Source organism: Balaenoptera borealis (assembly GCF_965194805.1).
Source record: "Balaenoptera borealis genome assembly, chromosome: 3".
In the NCBI taxonomy this organism is placed as follows: domain Eukaryota; kingdom Metazoa; phylum Chordata; class Mammalia; order Artiodactyla; family Balaenopteridae; genus Balaenoptera; species Balaenoptera borealis.
In genome coordinates, this window is record NC_138866.1 from 28,305,106 (window position 1) to 28,324,676 (window position 19,571).

The following is a 19,571-nucleotide window of genomic DNA, read 5'->3' on the forward strand; positions in this document are numbered from 1 at the left end:
AACTATTCAGCTAGATGTTTTTCCTGTTCTTTTATTCAAACTGCTTTCTTGGAGCAAGAATACTCTTTCAAGAAAGAGCTGAGGGGCTTCCCTGGTGGCACAGTGGTTGAGAATCCGCCTGCCAAGGCAGGGGACACAGGTTCGAGCCCTGTTCTGGGAAGATCCCACATGCTGAGGAGCAACTGAGCCCGCGTGCCACAACTACTGAAGCCCACACACCTAGAGCCCATGCTCTGCAACAAGAGAAGCCACCGCAATGAGAAGCCCGTGCACCACAACTAAGAGTAGCCCCCGCACGCCACAACTAAAGAACGCCCAAGTGCAGCAACAAAGACCCAACACGGCCAAAAATTAAATAATAAATAAATAGAAAGAAAGAAAGAAAGAGCTGAGAACAGAGCTATTCTGCCCTAAAATATATCCAGTGGTAATGTCAATCTAGAGGGAATCATAGGGACATGCGTAGAACAAAGGTGGCTTCAGCTTGGGTTTCACTTTTTAAATGCCATTTATTTGTACCTGCTGTCATTTTAGCAATGCAAGGATAAACAAGGAAGAGAAAGAGAAAGTGGGAAGAATAGTTACACATCCTACGGTAGTAGTCTGGGTTCAGTGATTAAGCTCTGGCAAGAGACTTAGCACAGCTGGGCCAAGTGGCTTGGAAAGTCACCCTTAAGCTTTTAGATTAAGAAATCAGGATATCTTTCTTTTGCTCCGTTGATATTAACATGCTGTTTGACTCAGGACAAGTCACTTCTCCATTCTGTTTCTCAGGTTGTGAGGCTCTTAACAAGAAAGTAAACTCAAAGTCGGGGATTAATCTTAGCTTTTGTATTTCCCCTCACCTTACCCCCCATTTAGTGCCTAGAGCAGAATCTGTGTGGTTTGTGTAACTCAATAAATGGTAACGACCAAAACTACAACTGTGTTAAGTTCGAAGATATTTGGAAAGGCTCATTTCTGTCCATATATGATCATATCATTGTTATCAGTGACGGTCTTATATCCCTTCCTACTTAAGGCTACCAGAGACAGAAATCAAACTGTCCATTCTCACACAGAGGTGACAATAAATGTTACTGAAAGAACTGAAAAGTGCCATGAGGCATTTGAAAAAAAGAAATTTCATCCTCAGAGTTCTAGCAACAACCCCAACCTTCGTCTCCTAAGGACAGCCAGCAGGCCCCGAGCCAAGCAGTAGACGGCCTGCGGGAATGCTGGGGTGGCACACACCTGTGTGGATGCGCAGGTGGTTCTTCAGGTTTCCAGCTGTAGTGAACTGCTTACCACAGTTAGACTCGGGGCACATAAAGGGCTTCTCCCCATTGTGGGTCCTCATGTGCACCTTCAGCCTCTGCAGTACATAGAAGCTTTTCCCACAACCTGCTGCAGGGCAGATAAAGGAGCGGTCGTTTCTGGGGAAAAAAAAAAATCACATACGCAACAATGCCTGAAAATGCTCTTTGCTAGAGAGGACAAGTCAAAGCTCCTACTGACTCTCAAGGCAGACAGTAAATCCCAAATCTAGATGTATCAGGATCACCTGAAGTTTGTTAAAACTACAGATGCCCTACTTCTTGAAATACTGATTTCACAGGTTTAGAGTGGGGCTTAAGCTTATGTATAATTTTTGAGTTCTCCAAGACATTATGTTTTATGATGAGATTTGAGAACTCTTGCTCTAAGATATTTAGGTGCCAAATGTTTTATTAAATATTTGTGAAGAACAAGGTAAATGAGACAATGCAAATGTTTCTATTAAAGAACAAAAGACATCTTAACCACAAGTCAGCTGGAGCCCCTGCTTTCCTTTAATCTGTCAAGTGGGGGGACTTCTGTCAAGTTCCTTCAGAAGCATCAACTTTCTTAAGCTCCAAGTACGGAATCTCAGGTTTGCTCACCGATGAGTTTTGAGGTGGTACTTAAAGTGAGCTGGCCACACAAACGTCCGGTCACAGCCTTCAACTGTACACTTGAGCTTCTTCTCCATTTGAGGAAGGGGCCCAGAATCTTTCGGTTGCCCATCACCAGAACCAAGGTGGACATTTTCTCCTGTAACAGAGTCACATATTTGTAATCTAGGGAAGGATTCCACTCAGATACTTTGGTTCAAACAATAAAGCCACTCCTAGTGATCATTAATCACATATCGATCTTCATCTTCCCCAGCTCTCTTTGCATTCATTTAACAGAAGTGAGAGGGCTCTATATCCCCATCCCCTTACTTAATCCACAGAACTACAAAAAGCCACAAGACTAGGCCTCTTTGGCAAATGTAAGAAATATCCAAAATGGTTTCATATCAAAAAGCAGAGTTCAACCTATTTTGCATTACAGATTGGTAAGGGAGCAGGTATGTCAACACCAGGAGTGGGGTCCAATAGAAGATGACTTAAAGCTCTAGGTAATAAAAACTTGTATTTTAAGGAGAAGCAGCCAGTCTGGCTTAGTTGTGAACTTACAGTAGTAATTTCTTTTGTAGATGGCCATTCTTAGATTTCTATCTTCTGAAGTCAATTTGGCTGTTTCTATCGTTCTAGAGAATAAGAATCACCTTCTAATTTCCTGTACCACCCCTCCTTAGTTACAAAATATCTAAGAATGCAAAAACTCAGCTCATTTTCAAATTTCTTACCACATTTTTAAAAGTTAGAGATAATACCTGCTCAAGTTTTTTGTTCAACAGAATAAAAGGAGGGGAGGAGAGGAGCATATGGTGCAGTGACTTCCTTAAATTTAAACGAAATCAGTTAACTGAATCTTTAAATAAATTCCGGATTAGCAGGTGGTGCACCCTTTCTTTCATTTTCTTCAATTCATAGTTGGACATCAATAGAGAAAAACATTCACAACCACTTAATTCTGTTATAAACATATGGAGTTTATCTTTCCACTACATATACCTTAGGAATAAGATTCATATTTCCAAATTTCCCTCTCAAAAGCCAAGAGTAGGATAATATGTTATACCTATCACACTCCCGGGAACCTGACAGTTGGTCAAAGGCAGTTTCTGTCCCATCTATTAACCTTACTTTCTTCCTGCCCTACATTCTCCTTGCTGTACTTCACCAAATGCTAATCATAAAACTAATTGCTCCAAGGTCAGAGCGGAACCTAAGATGCCTTATGCTAGTTAATATTAATTAACTTGTTCTTTTTAAATATTGTCCCACATAGTTTTGTTTGTTTAATTGAAACATGGGTAAATTTTAAACAGCACAGAAGTGCATATACTGTAAGGAAAATTTCCCACTAACTCAAGAGCTCCAGCTAATTAATTTCTAATGAAAGGTCTGTAGAAACCCATGCTAATCCAGAGATTTAAACCAGTGACAGGACTTCCCTGGTGGCGCAGTGGTTAAGAATACGTCTGCCAATGTGGGGGACACGGGTTTGAGCCCTGGTCTGGGGAGATCCCACATGCCACAGAACAACTAAGCCCGTGTGCCGCAACTACTGAGCCTGCGCTCTAGGACCCACATGCCGCAACTACTGAGCCCACGTGCTGCAACTACTGAAGCCCATGTGCCTAGAGCCCATGCTATGCAACAAGAGAAGCCACCGCAATAAGAAGCCCACGCACTGCAACGAAGAGTAGCCCCCGCTCGCTGCAACTAGAGAAAGCCTGCACACAGCAACCAAGACCCAATGCAGCCAAAAAATAAATGAAATTAAAAAAAAAAAAAAAAGTATAAACTGATGACAGTTGGGGCTTCATGCATTCAATTTTGTAGATATCAATACAATGAGAACATTGATATAATCATATAACGGGGGGGAAAAAATCCTTCAGAAAAGTGACCTGTCGTATTTTGAGTCATTATAAAATTTCTCAAAGTGCTCCCTAAATTACTTCGTTTTTGAAAACAAAGCACTGTTTGCAGAAGACAGATTAGCTTAAAATGACCTCAGCCAATGATAGTTTTGGATATTTAGAGGTCATCTGATGAAATGGTTTCCCCCTCCCTCACCCCCCAAGAAAAGAGAGAGCAAGAGAGACAAAGAAACTCAACACCTTATATGGTACATGTTGAATAACACTGTAAACACGTTAAAGATCCTACAGTTATGTGGGCAAGGTCTTTGCATTTGGGATATAATTTCCCGTGAAAGTAGTACTGTATAGAGCAGGTCAGTAAACTTTTCCTGTAAAGGGGCAAAGAGCAGATATTTTTGGCTTTGAAGGCCATATGGTCTCTGTCACAACTACTCAACTTTGCCACAGGATCAGCCATAGACAATTAGTAATTAAAGGGCATGCCTGTGTTCCAATATAACTTTATTTACAAAACAGGTGGTTATTTGGTCCTTTGCTGACTCCTGATATACAGCATCACACACAAAATTAAAATATTTCTGTATTTCAACTTAGATGGAAGTGATAGTATGTTTGTGGTAATGACACTATGTACCTTATCTCAATAATTTTTTTGTATTACCTTAATTGTCACAGGTTAATGAGAAAATACAGAGACAGACCTAAAACAAAAAATATTATGGCATGCTACACAAGCAAAGGTTTTGCAGTGGTTTAGGAGTGGTGTGAATAGAGCGATGTTCCCCAAGCTTTAACATGCATCATAACCACAATGAGGGCTTACTAAAAACTTCCAAGTTTCTGATTCAGTAAGATGAGACCTGATAATTTGCATTTCTAAATTACTGGTGATGCTGATGATCCAGGGACCACACTTTGAAAATTACTGGATAGAAAAAAAGTGGCACAGAGTAAATAGTACAGGCATGCTGAACTCAAAAGAAACCACATTATACCCTATTTGGATATTTAGGTCTTCTGGTGAATCGGTTCCACCCTCCCTGCCCTGCCCTGCCCACCCCCAACCCCCAAAAAAGCAGCACTATGGTAGCTGCTAATTGCTAAATCGCCATGAGCAGCAATTTAGTTTCAGCAAAACATTATCATCTGCCACACTGACTTAAAATTAATTTTATTTTTATTGGTTTTGTAGTTTTATTTCTATTAATTGATAAAACTGTTTTAATTTCATAATGGTGTAAAAGCTCTAAGTATAAGGACCATCACAATAAAAACAATTCAAGATAACACCAAGATGTGAAAAAAATTTTTTTCCTTTAAAAGGGGTTCAGTATTATTTAAAGCTGACAATTGAGAGTGCTAGTTTAGTTGATTCTGCACATGAATCTGGCATGGCTGAGTTATTTTTTAGAAAATAAGAAAAACAATTTACACATTTCTAGCCTTCTGCTCTTACCAATAAAGTAATTTGGATTATATGCAACTCAAAATATAGCCATTGTATTACCAAAATCTCTGCACAGAATTTCCTTTCCGGAAAGGAAAACACCACAGGGGTCTCACCATTGCTGCTGGTTTTCGCATTCTTTGCCAGTTGTGCACGAGTAGCAGCAATCAAACTGTCATGGGCCAACTCCTGAACCCGGAGGAACCATGGAATGCTACTGTCTGTGCTCTCACTGGAGAGGAAATCATTCCCTGAATCCTCTGCCTCATCTTGTACAAATACTAAGTGTTCAGCTGAAGAGCCCAGACCTGGAAGAAACAAGAGGATATATGAAAGTTAGCCATCAAGTAATCCTTTGATTGGCCCTGGCTCAGAAACTCTGTGTCCTGATCAGCTATTCCAGACTTTCACCTCTCCCCTCAAGCTTCTGTTCTCATACAAGATTAGGTTATCACCTTTCCACTCCCAGCTGACAGGCTGCTCTTTATCTTACCTACTCCTGTTTCAGAGGCAAAACGGTCTTTCCCAGCAACCAGGCTAACCCTCACCTCTAGGATCCCAATCCTATCTTTTAGTTTTCTCCTCTCTCCCAACTTCAACCCATTCCTCCTTAGTGGCCACCTTACAGATTCCCTTTCAGCCTTTCAATCTGTCCAAGCTCAAGTCTCTCCCATCTTTTTTTTTAAAGAATAGAAAAATCCCAAGTATGTCTCTAAATATCACCTTCTCACCTGTTCCTTCAAAGTCATGTTTCTTGAAGTTTCTTAACTTCTAACTTGTGTATCTACTTTCTCACCTGCTGTCCATTCCCTATCTCTTTAACCCTAAGCTCCACCTCTACTACCTCAATAACAATTGCTCTTGCTAAGTTTGCCGGACATACACTTCCCAGTCCTCATCTCACTGGCCCAGTATGTGGTATTTGGCATGATTCTGTACCTTTTCTTCTTTAAAACGTTTCCTTCCTTGGCTCCCCGCACATCATTCTCATTCTGTTTTCTTGAGATCCCTCTCTCTAGAAGCTGCTTCCCATTCTTCTGTTACCCTCTTAAAAATTTTTTTCAGGGTCCCAGATTTGCCTTCTTTTCTCTTTATGCTCCAGACTACTCCTGAATCAAATAATCCATGCTCATTGTTTCATACACTTCCTGAATGCTGATAAGCACTAAAACTACTTATTTCACACCAGACCTCTCTAGAACTCTGGATTCCTGTTTCTAACTCTCTAAAGGACACCTCCTCCTAAATGTCCCTGTGAAATCTCAATATCAACAGGAACTAATCATTCTCCCACAGCCCTGTTCTTCCTGTGTGCACTATCCTGGTGAATGACAACACTTAAATTTCCCAAACAAAAAATTTTTGAGTCATCTTAGAGTCTGCCTTCTCCCTCTACATATCCAATTGATCACCAAACGACACCAATTCTCCAAAATAATAAAATAATAGTTTCTTTCCACTTTAAGTATGACTAAGTTAACTATTCCCTGCTCCCCAGTTTTTTTTCTTAAGCATGAGCAGAAGTCAGAAAAGGGTAAAGAATACCTGCTCTTGTTAGGTTAAGAAGAATAAAAGAAGTGCTATCACTTGGCTGTAGATCTTGCAACAAGCTAGGAGACTCTGGAGTGGACAAAAACTCCGGAGACTTCTGTACAGTCTGAGCCCTCGTCTCTTCTCCGTCTGGACCCACATTCACCTGAAGGCTTCTCAACACAGCCGAGGAAGGAACCTCCTTGGAGGAGTTAGTATGATTTGGAGTATCATCTAGTAAAGGGAAAATACCACAGCTTTATGTAGCACCTATCACCAAGGAGTTCACCATTTTGATATATGGTACCTAACACCCTTGTAACATCCCTTAGTGGTATCTAACACCCTTACAGGAGCAGACAGCATTTTCATTTTATAAATACTAAATCTGCCTCAGAAAAGAAGAGAGAGTGAAAGGCAGCTGAAGGGTGTCAACCAAAATGTGAGGGGCAGACTCCTCTGATGGTCGGTGGTAACTAATAACGAACCATCCACATTTGGACATTATAGACCTTTGTCCTTTTGAGGCCCCAAATCAGTATATTTCCCTTGAAAAATACAGTTACACAATGAATACGAACTCAAGAACAGGACCTAAATTTTAAACTATTTTTCTTGGGAAAAGATACCTCTCTCTAATTTTTATAACATGTATGTGACAGTTCTGGTGAGTCATTAGGGGAAAAATCACAGCCTGGGATATAACTGAAATTGTATAGAATCATGAGTGTGTTTCATTATGGTTCTGGGTTTACACCAGATGTAAAGAAATAATTCAGAAGACTTGCTTCTAGAACTTTATTCTAAGGGAGGGGATGAATTTCCAAAGGTTTTAGTTGCAATATAATGAAGAATTGCACTACAGTGCTAAAGCATCCGATGTTTTCAGGGGTTTCATTCATCTTTATAGAAGGCAGGTTACATTATTTTCTTCTTTCAAGGAGGTAACAGGTAAGATTATAGAAATAAAGTGGAAGCCTAGGGACAGCACTGCCATTCCAAAGCCTAATGAAGTTGTACAACAAAGTGAATGAATTTAACGCCACACAACTGGTTAAATGGTAAATTTAACTGGTTAAAACGGTAAATTTTGTATACACTTTACCACAAAAAAACCGTTCTTAAAGTTCATAGCAGCACTGTTTGTCATAATACAACACTGGAAAATAACTACATATTCATCAGCAGTGGCATGGAAAAAGAAGTTGTGGTACACTCATATAACAGAATACTATACAGCAATGAAACCAAACAAACCAGAGCTACACACAAGGATGAATCTCACAAACATAAAAGGTACAAGATACACTCATATGATTCCACTCATTTAAAGTCCAAAATCAGCTAAAATTAGACTTGGGTGATTAAACTTGGAAAACAAAGAACGAATTTTCAAAAAATTGAGGGCAGTGGTGACCTGTGGAAGAAAAGAGGTTGCTTTTATCATGGAGGAACCCATGGAGGGCCTGGAAGCTGGCAACGTTCTACTTCTTGATTGGGTGGTGCTATCTCCTTTATAATAATTCTTCAAAAGGTATATCCATATAGTTTTGTGCTTTTCTGTGTCTATCACATATCCCAACTAAAAAGAAAATATGTAGGTCATGCATGGAATGATTCACACATATTTGGGAGGAAGGGGAATGAGGTTAGGGAGGTATGTACAGATACATTTGTGCTTGTAATACTACGTTTCATGAGCTGGGAAGTGAGTACATGGGTTTTCATTTACTATTATCTATAACCGGTTGTCTAAAATATTTTAAATCAAAATTAAAACTAAAAGAAGGTAATGTAGAAAAGAAGATGGATGCTTTTGTTCCTGTTTTCATTTCCTTTATTATTGTCAAAATATTTATTCAATAAATTAAAATTGGGGGAGAAAATTCAGGAAAAAAAAGCCTAATGAAGATCAAATTTTATTAACACATGGAAATTTTCACATATTGAAAATCCATGGATTTGGAAACACTCCCAACACACCAGTAGAAAAATGGGACTTGAGAGATGGAAGATGTGGGAAAGACAGGAGCTAGATAGAGAAACCTTAAATCAACACTGGTTGGTTGAATATATCTGCCCTTAAGTCACTTCAAAAATCAAAAAAGAACACCACTAGAGGATAGTAACCAGAAGACTTTATAACAAATAAGTTGTCACCAACAGGTGACCATCCCGATTTAACATTAATATTCCAAATTTTAAATATTTCAATTTCTAGAAAATAAAGAATCCATTGCATCCAAAAATAATGTTTTCCTTCCTAATAGTCAAGTGATAGGATCTCCTTCTTCTCATCCAAAGCTAATCTCACTACCCATGCTCAGCATTCTACTTCCTTCTACCTCTCCTGGAGCCTCCTCACCAATTATCTACTCTTTGTGTTTGCAGCTTCTCTAATGGGCTCTTTCCTCTCAGTATAAAACCACCCTCTAATATTTCAGATCTTAAAAAAGAACTCTTTAATGTACTTTATGTCCTTCTCTTTTTCCTTCCCATAGCAAGACAGCCTTTAGAAAGTATAGTTACTTCCTCAACTTGCACTGATACCTCAACCCACTGCAGCCTGGCTTTCCACTCCCTCTCCAAGGAACAGGTCCTGCCTAGGTCAACAATGACCTCATTGACCCTATCTCATTGGGACAGTCCCTGCCTCACTGGGCCTCTTAGAAGCATTTGTCACACTTGACTAGTCCCTTGGGTTCCATGCCTGCACTCTATGCCACTATTCCCCCTATTGCTCTAGCCTTTCTTTCTTCCCTCCTTCACAGGCTCTCCTGCCTCACCCCATACCTTGAATAGGGAGTTCCATGCAGTTCTGCCTTGGCCTCCTTTTCTTCTCATTCTCACTCTATGGGTGTTCATATCCATTCCTATGACTTAAACTACCAATGCAGGGAATTCCCTGGCGGTCCAGTGGTTGGGACTCCACACTCTCACTGCCAAGGGCCCGGGTTCAATCCCTGGTTGGGGAACTAAGATCCCACAAACTACGTGGTATGGCCAAAAAAAAATTTTTTTTAAATAAATAAATAAACTAACAATGCACCTATGACTCCCATGGTTGCTTTTTCTCCACAGTCCTAATTTTTACAGTTTCTACCAGTCAGTTATAAAGTCAGTTATCACATTCCACCAGTACCACAGAGAAGGCTAAGCTCTTAAGACTTGTTTATCTTATCTCTGGTGATCTTAATTTTTACCTGGTAACATTAGCCGACTGCATTCTGAGGCCTCAGTCACTGGAAGGAGGGACAAGCAAGTAATGTCTTTAGCTTCTGATTCTACTAGCCCCTGTCCCAGTGGGATGGACGTATTCTGAACAAACTGTACCAGCAGCTGAAGGGGAAAGGGGGGATGTGGAGACAACAAATAATACAGGTTATTATGAATGGATCTAAACCTCTGAATTTACCAAAAGGCAATGATGTAATTAAGTCTTGATTGCTCACTAGTCTCAACCTTATTCATAGAAAAACTAGATTAACTACAAAATAATATTTTAAATTATTTTTATCAAGTGTTCTAGATAAAAATTGAATCGTATAATTAACTTCTATCACCTTCCACAAAACAGAGAAATGATAAAAATAATTATATTTTTAAATGGTGGCTATTACAAATTCAACTGCATTGTACTGATTATATTTTATAAAGCACTCTTCTGTGTATTGGCTCTTTTAATCCTCACTGTAACTTAGTAAGATTAAACATGTATTTTAAAGACAAGGAATCAAGTTGAAGACACTAAATGACTAGTCCAAGGTCACATCACTAGTTAGGAGCAATGCCAGTCTTCATACTTAGGTAACACGATTCCAAATTCAGTGATCTTTCCACTAAGCAACACAAATGTTCTAAAATTAAAATGAGAAAAATGAATAAAAATTTTAAATGTTTAAATCCCCTAATCACATTTAAAAAGAAAACACTTTTAGATATACACAAAATTAATAAAAAATCGTTTGTGGTAGTAAATATTACATATATGTCATAGACATAAATTTTGTCATTATGTAATTATGTAAATGGATAATAATTTACACTTATTTAAATAACAAGTATAAAAAGTCATAAAAGGTAAGAATTGATATTTTAAATTTTTGAGAAAGTACTTAGTAACAGAAAAATAATAAACTAGTAGTTACAACCAAAACCATATGGCCCACAAAACCTAAAATATTTATTACCTGGCACTATTACAGAAAAAGTTTGCTGACTCCTGAACTAAGAACAAACTCTGGAATACAGCCCACCAAAAGAAAAGGAAACCAGTTGCCTGGGCTCACCTCTGGTTTGGATTCTAACTCATCTGATAACATTGATTCAGCTTCCAAATCCTGTAGCTGTTCAGGGGACAGGTTAAAATTTTAATTCAGAGTCAATGACACCTTCCTGTTATGCTCATACTCCTCTAGGAAGTGCTATGCTTTTCCTGTAAGATGCTGTGCTGGGTGGGTAATTAATTTAGCCTAAAAAAGGAAAAAAGAAAGAGAGAGAGAATTCAGAGCAGTAGGAAAATGTAGCTAAAAATACAAAGCCACTTCTTTACATATCCAAAAATCACAACAAGCAAGCAAATAAAGAATTCAGCCCAAAACACTTGTTTTAAAATAGAACAAGCCCAACAGATATCAAAACCCATAAAAAGATGTACTTTAATGTAGAATGTCTAACAATCTATTCTAAGAACATAGAGAACAGATTTGTGGTTGCCAAGGGGGAAGGGGGTGGGGGAGAAATGGATTGGGAGTTTGGGATTAGCAGATGCAAACTATTATATATAGAATGGATAAACAAGGTCCTACTGTATAGCACAGGGAACTATATTCAATATCCTGTAATAAAGTACAATGGAAAAGAATATGAAAAAGTATACACATACATATATATGTAATGATATAACTGAATCATTTTGCTGTACAGCAGAAACACAACACTGTAAATCAACTATACTTCAATAAATTTAAAAATAAATAAATAAAATAAAAAATAAGAAAAGGTCTTAAGTATGGAAAAAGCTATATGCCCAAAGAATTTCACCTTATCATCTGTGATAATAAATAACTGTAAGCAACATATAAATATACATATATATTCAATTAGATAATGGTTGATTATAGTAGGACATTGTATGACTCAAAAATACAGTTATGAAAACAATGCAACAACAAAAATGCTAATGACATTAAATTACAAAAACAAAACACAAAATTATACACTTGCTGTTATTAAAACTAGTTAAGATAAGCACAGGAAAAAGTAAAAGGAAATTCACACAGCCATGATAGTCACTGTACTGGGTGGGTGGTAGGCTGGTGTGACGTTTTTCTTTTCTTAATTTCCCAATTTTTTATAAAAGGTAATTACACAGTCAAAATTTGAACAGTGTTTCCCCAAAGTAGTATTCTCGGGACACTCATGAAGCTGTTTCCCCCCCTTACTTTAAATTCTTACTTTCTTGATGACTATCCTTAGTGTTGTGTTTGGATTCCTTTTTCTTTTTTGTGTGTATTTATCTATTATAGATTTTTGGTTTGCGGTTACCATGAAATTTTGGTATAGTAGTCTATATATACACAATTGTTTTAAGTTGCTGATCTCAATTTCAAATGCATTTTAAATATCCTGCATTTTCACTCTCCTCCTCTCATGATTACTGGTTTTGATATATTTTACATCTAATTGTTTTGCATATCCCTCAACTGCTCTTGTGGATAGAGACGGTTTTATTACTTTTGCCTTTTTTTTTTTTTTTTTTTCAAACTTTTGCCTTTTAACCTCCCTACTAGTTTGTGTGTGGATGATTTCCTACCTTGACTGTATGTTTGCCTTTACCAGTGAGCTTTCCCATTTTGTAATTTTCTTGTTTCTAGTTGTGGCCTTTTCTTTTCCACCTAGAGAAGTTTCTTTAGCATTTGTTGTAAAGCTGGTTTGGTGGTGCTGAATCCTTTTAGCTTTTGCTTGTCTGTAAAGGTTTTGATTTCTCCATCAAATCTGAATGAGAGCCTTGCGGGGTAGAGGATTCTTGGTTGTAGGTTTTTCCCTTTTGTCACTTAAAATTACTGTGGCACTCTCTTCTGGCCTGCAGAGTTTCTGCTGAAAAATCAGCTGATAACCTTATGGGAGTTCCCTTGTATGTTATTTGTTGCTTTGCCCTTGTTGCTTTTAGTATTTTCTCTTTATCTTTAATCTTTGTCAATTTGATTACTATGTGTCTCAGCACATTTTCCCTTGGGTTAATCCTGTATGGGACTCTCTGCACTTCCTGGACTTGGGTAACTGTTTCCTTTCCCACGTTAGGGAAGTTTTCAGCTATTATCTCTTCAAATATTTTCTCAGGCCCTTTCTCTCTCTCTTCTCCTTCTGGGACCCTTATAATGCAAATGTTAGTGTGTTTGATGTCCCAGAGGTCTCTTAAACTGTCCTTTCTTTTCATTCTTTTTTCTTCATTCTGTTCCGTGGCAGTGCTTTCCACCATTCTTTCTTCCAGCTCACCAATCTGTTCTGCCTCATTTATTCTGCTCCTGATTCCTTCCAGTGTATTTTTCATTTTAGTTATTGTATTCTTCAACTCTGTTTGGTCACTCTTTATATTTTCTAACTCTTTGTTAAAGACTTCTTGTAACTTCTCACTCTGTGCATCCATTCTTTTCCTGAGTTCTTGGTTCATCTTTATGATGATTACTCTGAACTCTTTCTTGGGTGGACTGCCTATCTCCACTTCACTTAGTTGTTGTTTGGGGGTTTTATCTTGTTCCTTTGTCTGGAACATATTTCTCTGCCGTCTCATTTTGTCTAAATTTCTATTTGTATTTTTATGTATGTGGTAGGTTAGTTACATTTCTCAACCTTGGAGAAGTGGCCCTCTGTAGGGGATGTCCAGGTGTCCCAGCAGTATACTCCCCTCTCATCACCCAAGGGCCAGGGACCATCTGGTCACAGGGTAGGTTCTGACTTGTGTTTGCAGACTCAGTTCCACAGGCTGCAGGACTGTAGTTTTCTTGCTTCTTGTGTCTGCCCCCTGGTGGGTGAGGCTGGGTATTGGCCCTCTGGTGGGCAAGGCCGAGTCAAGGGGCATGTCTAGAGGCGGCTGTGGGATCAGGAAGTCTTTAGGCAGCCTGTCTGCTGATGGGTGGGGTTGTGTTCTTGCCCTGTTGGCTGTTTGGCCTGAGGCATCCCAGCACTACAGGCTGTTGGGTGGGGCCAGGTCTTGGTGATAATGACCCAAGCAAGATGTCAGCCTCCAGCAAGAGTTCACACTGATGAATACTCCCTGATATCTCTGCCACCAGTGTCAATGTCCTCAAGGGGAGCCACAGCCGCCCCCACCCCCACCCCCGTCCTCCCCAGGAGACCCTCCAAGACCAGCAGGTAGGTCTGGCCCAGGCTCCTATGAAGTCACTGCTTTTGCCCTGGGTCCCACTGCGTGCAAGACCTTGTATGCACCCTCCAAGAGTGGAGCTCCTGTAATTAAGCCCCACTGGGCCTCAAAGCCAAATGCTCTGAGGGCTCCTCCTCCAGATGTCAGACACCCCAGGCTGGGGAGCCCGATATGGGGCTCAGAACGCTCACTCCCATGGGAGAACTTCTGCAGTATAACTATTCTCCAGTTTGTGGGTTACCCAGCTGGGGAGTATGGGATTTGATTATATCGCCAGTGTGCCCCTCCTACCGTCTCGCTGTGGTTTCTTCTTTATGTCTTTGGATATAGATTATCTTTTTGGTAGGTTCCAGTCTTTTTCATCGATGGTTGTTCAGCAGTTAGCTGTGATTTTGCTGTGCTCATGAGAGGAGGTGAGCTCAAGGTCTTTCTACTCTGCCATCTTGTCCTCCCATCCTCTAAATTCTTAATTTCTTAAAGTTTAACTTTTCTTTCAGGATTTTGGCAAATGAGTCCACTCTATTTCGCACAATTTTTGCTTAAATTGGAAGCACTATTATATACAAAGTAAGAATACAGTGTAAAATATACCCAGGATGGGAGTTTTCAATACGTACCGAGGTAGAGTGGAAAGTTAGAATAAGAAAGACTTACTCTACAAAAAGGGCATTTAGAAGTACGTGAATAAATGTTTATTCTCCTGTTGGTTAAACCTCTCCCCACTGCTAGCTTCCAGAAATCCTCACTTTCATCATAAAAAAAATGTATTAAGATGTAAATGAAAAGGCTCATTTTAAGTTTACCACATAAAGCTGTCATAAATACCTGACTTTTCCTTTCACATACGTTTTTCTTATTCAAGCACTATAACTGCTCAATGTAGTTTACCCATCCCTCTTTTCAGAGAGGAAGGAACCAAGGCTTAGTACAGTTACTTGCTCAAGTTATTAAGCTGCAGAGCCAGCATTCCCACCCACAGAGCAGGCTGGCATGAATAGTAATTACATCTCTCTAGGTCTGATCTTGAATCATCAGGATTCAAGAATTAAGAATTCCTTTTCCCCAATTCCAGCTCATTTCAAGAAGCCAAGAAATTACCAAATGTTTGTTTAGGTTAACCTTAGGGTTCCTCCAACTTTAAGATTCCAGGACTGTAAAATCTCTAAGAAACTAGACAACTATTTACTGTCCTTTATATTTGTTAGTTTTCTTAGGAACTAATGGCACTGGCTCCATTTCTGATATCCTTACCTAATGAAAATTTTTAAAAATTAAGTATATGAACATGTGTACCAAACAAGGGAAAAAATCAGATATACTATATTTTAGACATTTTTGCAAATCTGTAATAACAATTTAGAGAAGGGAGCTGCCACCTCTCTTACAGTTTAATAGATACCTCTAGATCACCGTTTCTCAGGCTCATGGTTATATGTGATGTTTCATTTTAGTCATTTCAATGATAATTTTTAAAAAATTAACACATGCATTTTCTGGAACAAATCAGTAACCATATTATAACTGAGTTCTACCACACAATTTTGGTGCCCAGTTTGTGGTTTGTATGTTTGCTGTATAAACAAGAGAGAGATGAGTAGGATGCAGCAGAATAGGCAGGATGACCTCAAAAGAATCTGTGTTGGAGCACTCGGTACCATATCGAGTGTATTGGGTGGATCTCATCTTTAACACAGCAACTTGCTATGTACATTAGCTGGAAGTGTGATGGCAAATATGCAATTAAAAATTTCTATTCCCAATTCAAGTTACCCACTTAACAGACTTCAAAAACTACAATTCAAATATTTTTTTACATTAACAGCTTCACTGAGACGTAATTCACACACCATACGGTTCACTCACTTCAAAAGTACAACTAAATTTTTTTAGTATATTCACAGTTATGCGACCATAACCACAATCAATTTTACAACAATTTCATCACCCCAAAACAGAAACCTATTAGTAATCACTCCCCATTTCCTCCCAAACCTTCCCCTGACCAAGCCTAGGCAACCACTAATCTATTTTTTGTCTCTATGGATTTCCCTATTCTGGACATTTCATATAAATGGAATTATATATGTAATCTTTTGTGCTTGGCTGCTTTCACGTAGCATACTGTTTCCAATGTTCATGCTTGTTATAGCATGTACCAGTACTTAATTTCTTTTTATTGTCAAATAATATTCTATTGCACGGATATACATTTTATTTGTCCATTTATCAGTTGACGGTCATTTGGGTTGTTTCCACAATTTGGCTATCATGAATAATGCTGCTATAACATTCATGTAAAAATTTTTTTAAATTAATTAATTAATTTATTTTTGGCTGTGTTGGGTCTTCGCTGCTGTGTGCGGGCTTTCTCTAGTTGCGGCGAGTGGGGGCTACTCTTTCGTTGTGGTGCACAGGCTTCTCATTGCAGTGGCTTCTCTTGTTGTGGAGCACAGGCTCTAGGCACGCGGGTTTCAGTAGTTGTGGCATGCAGGCTCAGTAGTTGTGGCTCACGGGCTCTAGAGCGTAGGCTCAGTAGTTGTGGCGCACGGGCTTAGATGCTCCGCAGCATGTGGGATCTTCCCGGACCAGGGCTCGAACCCATGTCCCCTGCACTGGCAGGCGGATTCTTAACCACTGTGCCACCAGGGAAGCCCCATGTACAAATTTTTGTGTGGACATATGTTTTCACTCTTTAGGGTATACATCTAGGAGTGGAAATGATAGGTGATACAGTAACTGTGTTTAACCTCTTGAGGAATTACCAGGCTATTTTCCAAAGTGGCTGCACCATTTTACAATCTCACCAGTAGTGCATGAGGGATCCAATTTCTCCCTATCCTCTCCTTTTAAAATACACCTTTTTTTATTACAGCCATCCTATTGAGTGTGAAGTGGTAACTCATTGTAGTTTTGAGTTGCATTACCTGATGGCTAATGATGTTGAGCATCTTTTCATGTGCTTATATGCCATTTGTACATCTTTATTGGAGAAATGCTTATTCAGATCATTGGCCCATTTTTAAATTGAGATGTCTTTTTATTATTGAGTTGTAAGAATTCTTTATATATTCTAGATACGAGTCCCTTACCAGATATAAGATTTGCCCAAACTTTCTCCCTTTCTGTGTTACCTTTTTATTTGCAACACAAATCTTATCTTCTTCTGAATAAGGTAACTCTAACTCTACAAAGTTATCACTGAAATTGGCATTCAAGGACTTCTGGCCAGTTTTGGTTGAATATGAGATCTGATTCTCGTAAACTGCTTCACCATGCCTTCACATCACAAATAGTACCTTGTATGATATTCTCTACATTGCTATTACTAAAGTTAAAATATAGAAACGGATTATATATATTAGTGAATCCAAACTAAATCTTTCCACTATTCAGATCAACATTATTTCATTTCAGTAAAACGACATCTCTACAACATAATATGAATGTCAATTTGAATTTTCTTGGGTTTTGGTATGGTTTACATCTATATACTTACTCATAAAGATATAAATCCATGGTAACAACGGACATAACACTGATAACCTAAATTGTACTATATACATGGTTCCTATGGCCATCAAAACATATTAGATTGCTTAAGAAAACAACCTTGCTTCAGCATATATTATATATTTTTAAAAATTCCACTGACCCTACCATTGCTAGTACTAAATTATTTGTAAATTTGTTTTGATTTTATAGTTGATTAAAAGGTATAGGGGTTCAACATAGGAGGGATAAGGATTACCTAGCTTTTCGTTTGAGTATATTTAAAGTATTTATAATAAAAATAATTTACCAGTATGGGGTGGGGGGGAGTGTCCAATGCAATGTCTTTCCTTCAAATGCAATTTACATGACACTAGAGTGAAAGGCACTGCTTTACTCAAAGGGAAGCTATTTTCAAGATAATTATGGGTCTCAGAGGAAATTTCTTCCCAGGCTTTCTTATATTAATTAAGATAAGAGATTAGAGATGCAATACCAAGCAGTTGCCTACACCACCCAAAGTCCTTTAATGTGGACAGTAATATTTGTTCATTTTTATTTTGTATCTTTACCCAGACAGACAAAATTTGTATTCTTATTTCCTTCTAAATAGAAAAATTACTAATTTAGCTCCATAAAAAATAAAAGAGATAATGATATTTAACTATCAGCAACAAAGGCCAGGCACATCAAATCCTATTTTCCACAAATCATAAATAAGGAATCTTGGCTCCGGATGAAGAGTTCATAACAACTAAATTTTACTGTGTGCATGGTTCCCTATGGCCACAAAAGCATATTAGACTGCTTAAAGGAACAATCTTGGTCTAGCACATATTATATTTTTTAGAAATCCACTGACCCTGCCACTGCTATTATTGAATATATTACCCCATAGTCAGCCTAAGGGTTAAAAAAAATGCAGGCAACACAAACCTTTGCAATGAACCAAAGCAAAGAACACAAGAAGCCCTGAAAAGTTCTGGGAATAAGTAACGAGAGAACGCCTAACAACAGCAAAGTAGATTTAGGACAACAGCAATCTCTATGACCATCCTGAGAACAACTCTCTTTCTGTTTTTAGCCACATAAATAAATCCTGGGAACTGAAGTTTGATAAACTGTATTCTTTTTCTACAGTACACTCAACATCATCCAGCAAATTATGCATTAACACTAAGGAGCTGAACAAGTTTAATAAAGAAGTTGAGATGTTTAAAAAAAAAAAAAACAACAAACCAAGGTCTCTTAAGCAGGAATCTAAATTCTGCCTCTGACTCGTTGGTTGAGACCTGGGCAAGCTATTCATCTTCTTGGCCCTGGGAAACTTATCTGAAATACAGAAATGAAATAGGTCTACCCTAAGATTATTTATATATCAGTCAATAGAAATAATTACAAAATTCTTCATAAACAAAGTTCTGCATAAGTGCTTAAGAAACAAGTAAATCTATCAAACGCTTAGTATACTATAAAAGGTTAAGAAATCTGCTTTTTGTTACTGAGTCCAAATTTCCTATAGAGCAGTGGTTTTCAAACTTTTTTGACTGCAACCCACAGTAAGATACATTTTCCATCATAACTCAGAGAATGAAACACACACAGAGATACACACAAATAACATATTTTCATAAAACAATAAAATACTAACATATACTAATTTCATGCACTTTGAATTTTTTTTTAAATGATAAGATCCATGAAAATGTTCTCACAGCTATTAACAGGTTATGTCTCACAGATTGAAAAACACTATAAAGTATTTTCAAGTGTCTAAAATACATATGTTTAACACAGAATCAGTCTTAAAATATAAAGCCATAGATATAAACCTGATATAAGTATATATTACAAACAATCAGCAATTACCATTGATAAAAGTCTTGGTGAAATTGAGATTACTTAAACCTCAAACCTCCTTGTGGTCTGCAAAGGAAAAT

General features: G+C 38.2%; 1 protein-coding gene across 10 annotated transcripts in view; it reads right to left on the reverse strand.

Moving 5' to 3' along the window:
- Window positions 1-19,571, reverse strand: part of ZNF410 (zinc finger protein 410) — a 44,110-nt gene that overhangs the window by 17,420 nt on the left and 7,119 nt on the right. For 5 of the 10 annotated variants that reach the window (XM_082383934.1, XM_082383938.1, XM_082383935.1 and 2 more), the window contains exons 2-7: window positions 11,048-11,230; window positions 9,962-10,097; window positions 6,774-6,992; window positions 5,345-5,536; window positions 1,902-2,052; window positions 1,234-1,415 (exon numbers count right to left, since the gene is read on the reverse strand). In XM_082383934.1, coding sequence (XP_082240060.1) covers window positions 1,234-1,415; window positions 1,902-2,052; window positions 5,345-5,536; window positions 6,774-6,992; window positions 9,962-10,097; window positions 11,048-11,080 — 913 coding nt within the window. In that variant the 5' untranslated portion in view covers window positions 11,081-11,230. Of the gene's footprint in view, window positions 1-1,233; window positions 1,416-1,901; window positions 2,053-5,344; window positions 5,537-6,773; window positions 6,993-9,961; window positions 10,098-11,047; window positions 11,231-18,870; window positions 18,964-19,571 lie in introns of all 10 variants that reach the window. The other 5 variants (XM_082383931.1, XM_082383932.1, XM_082383933.1 and 2 more) reach the window with 4 other exon arrangements.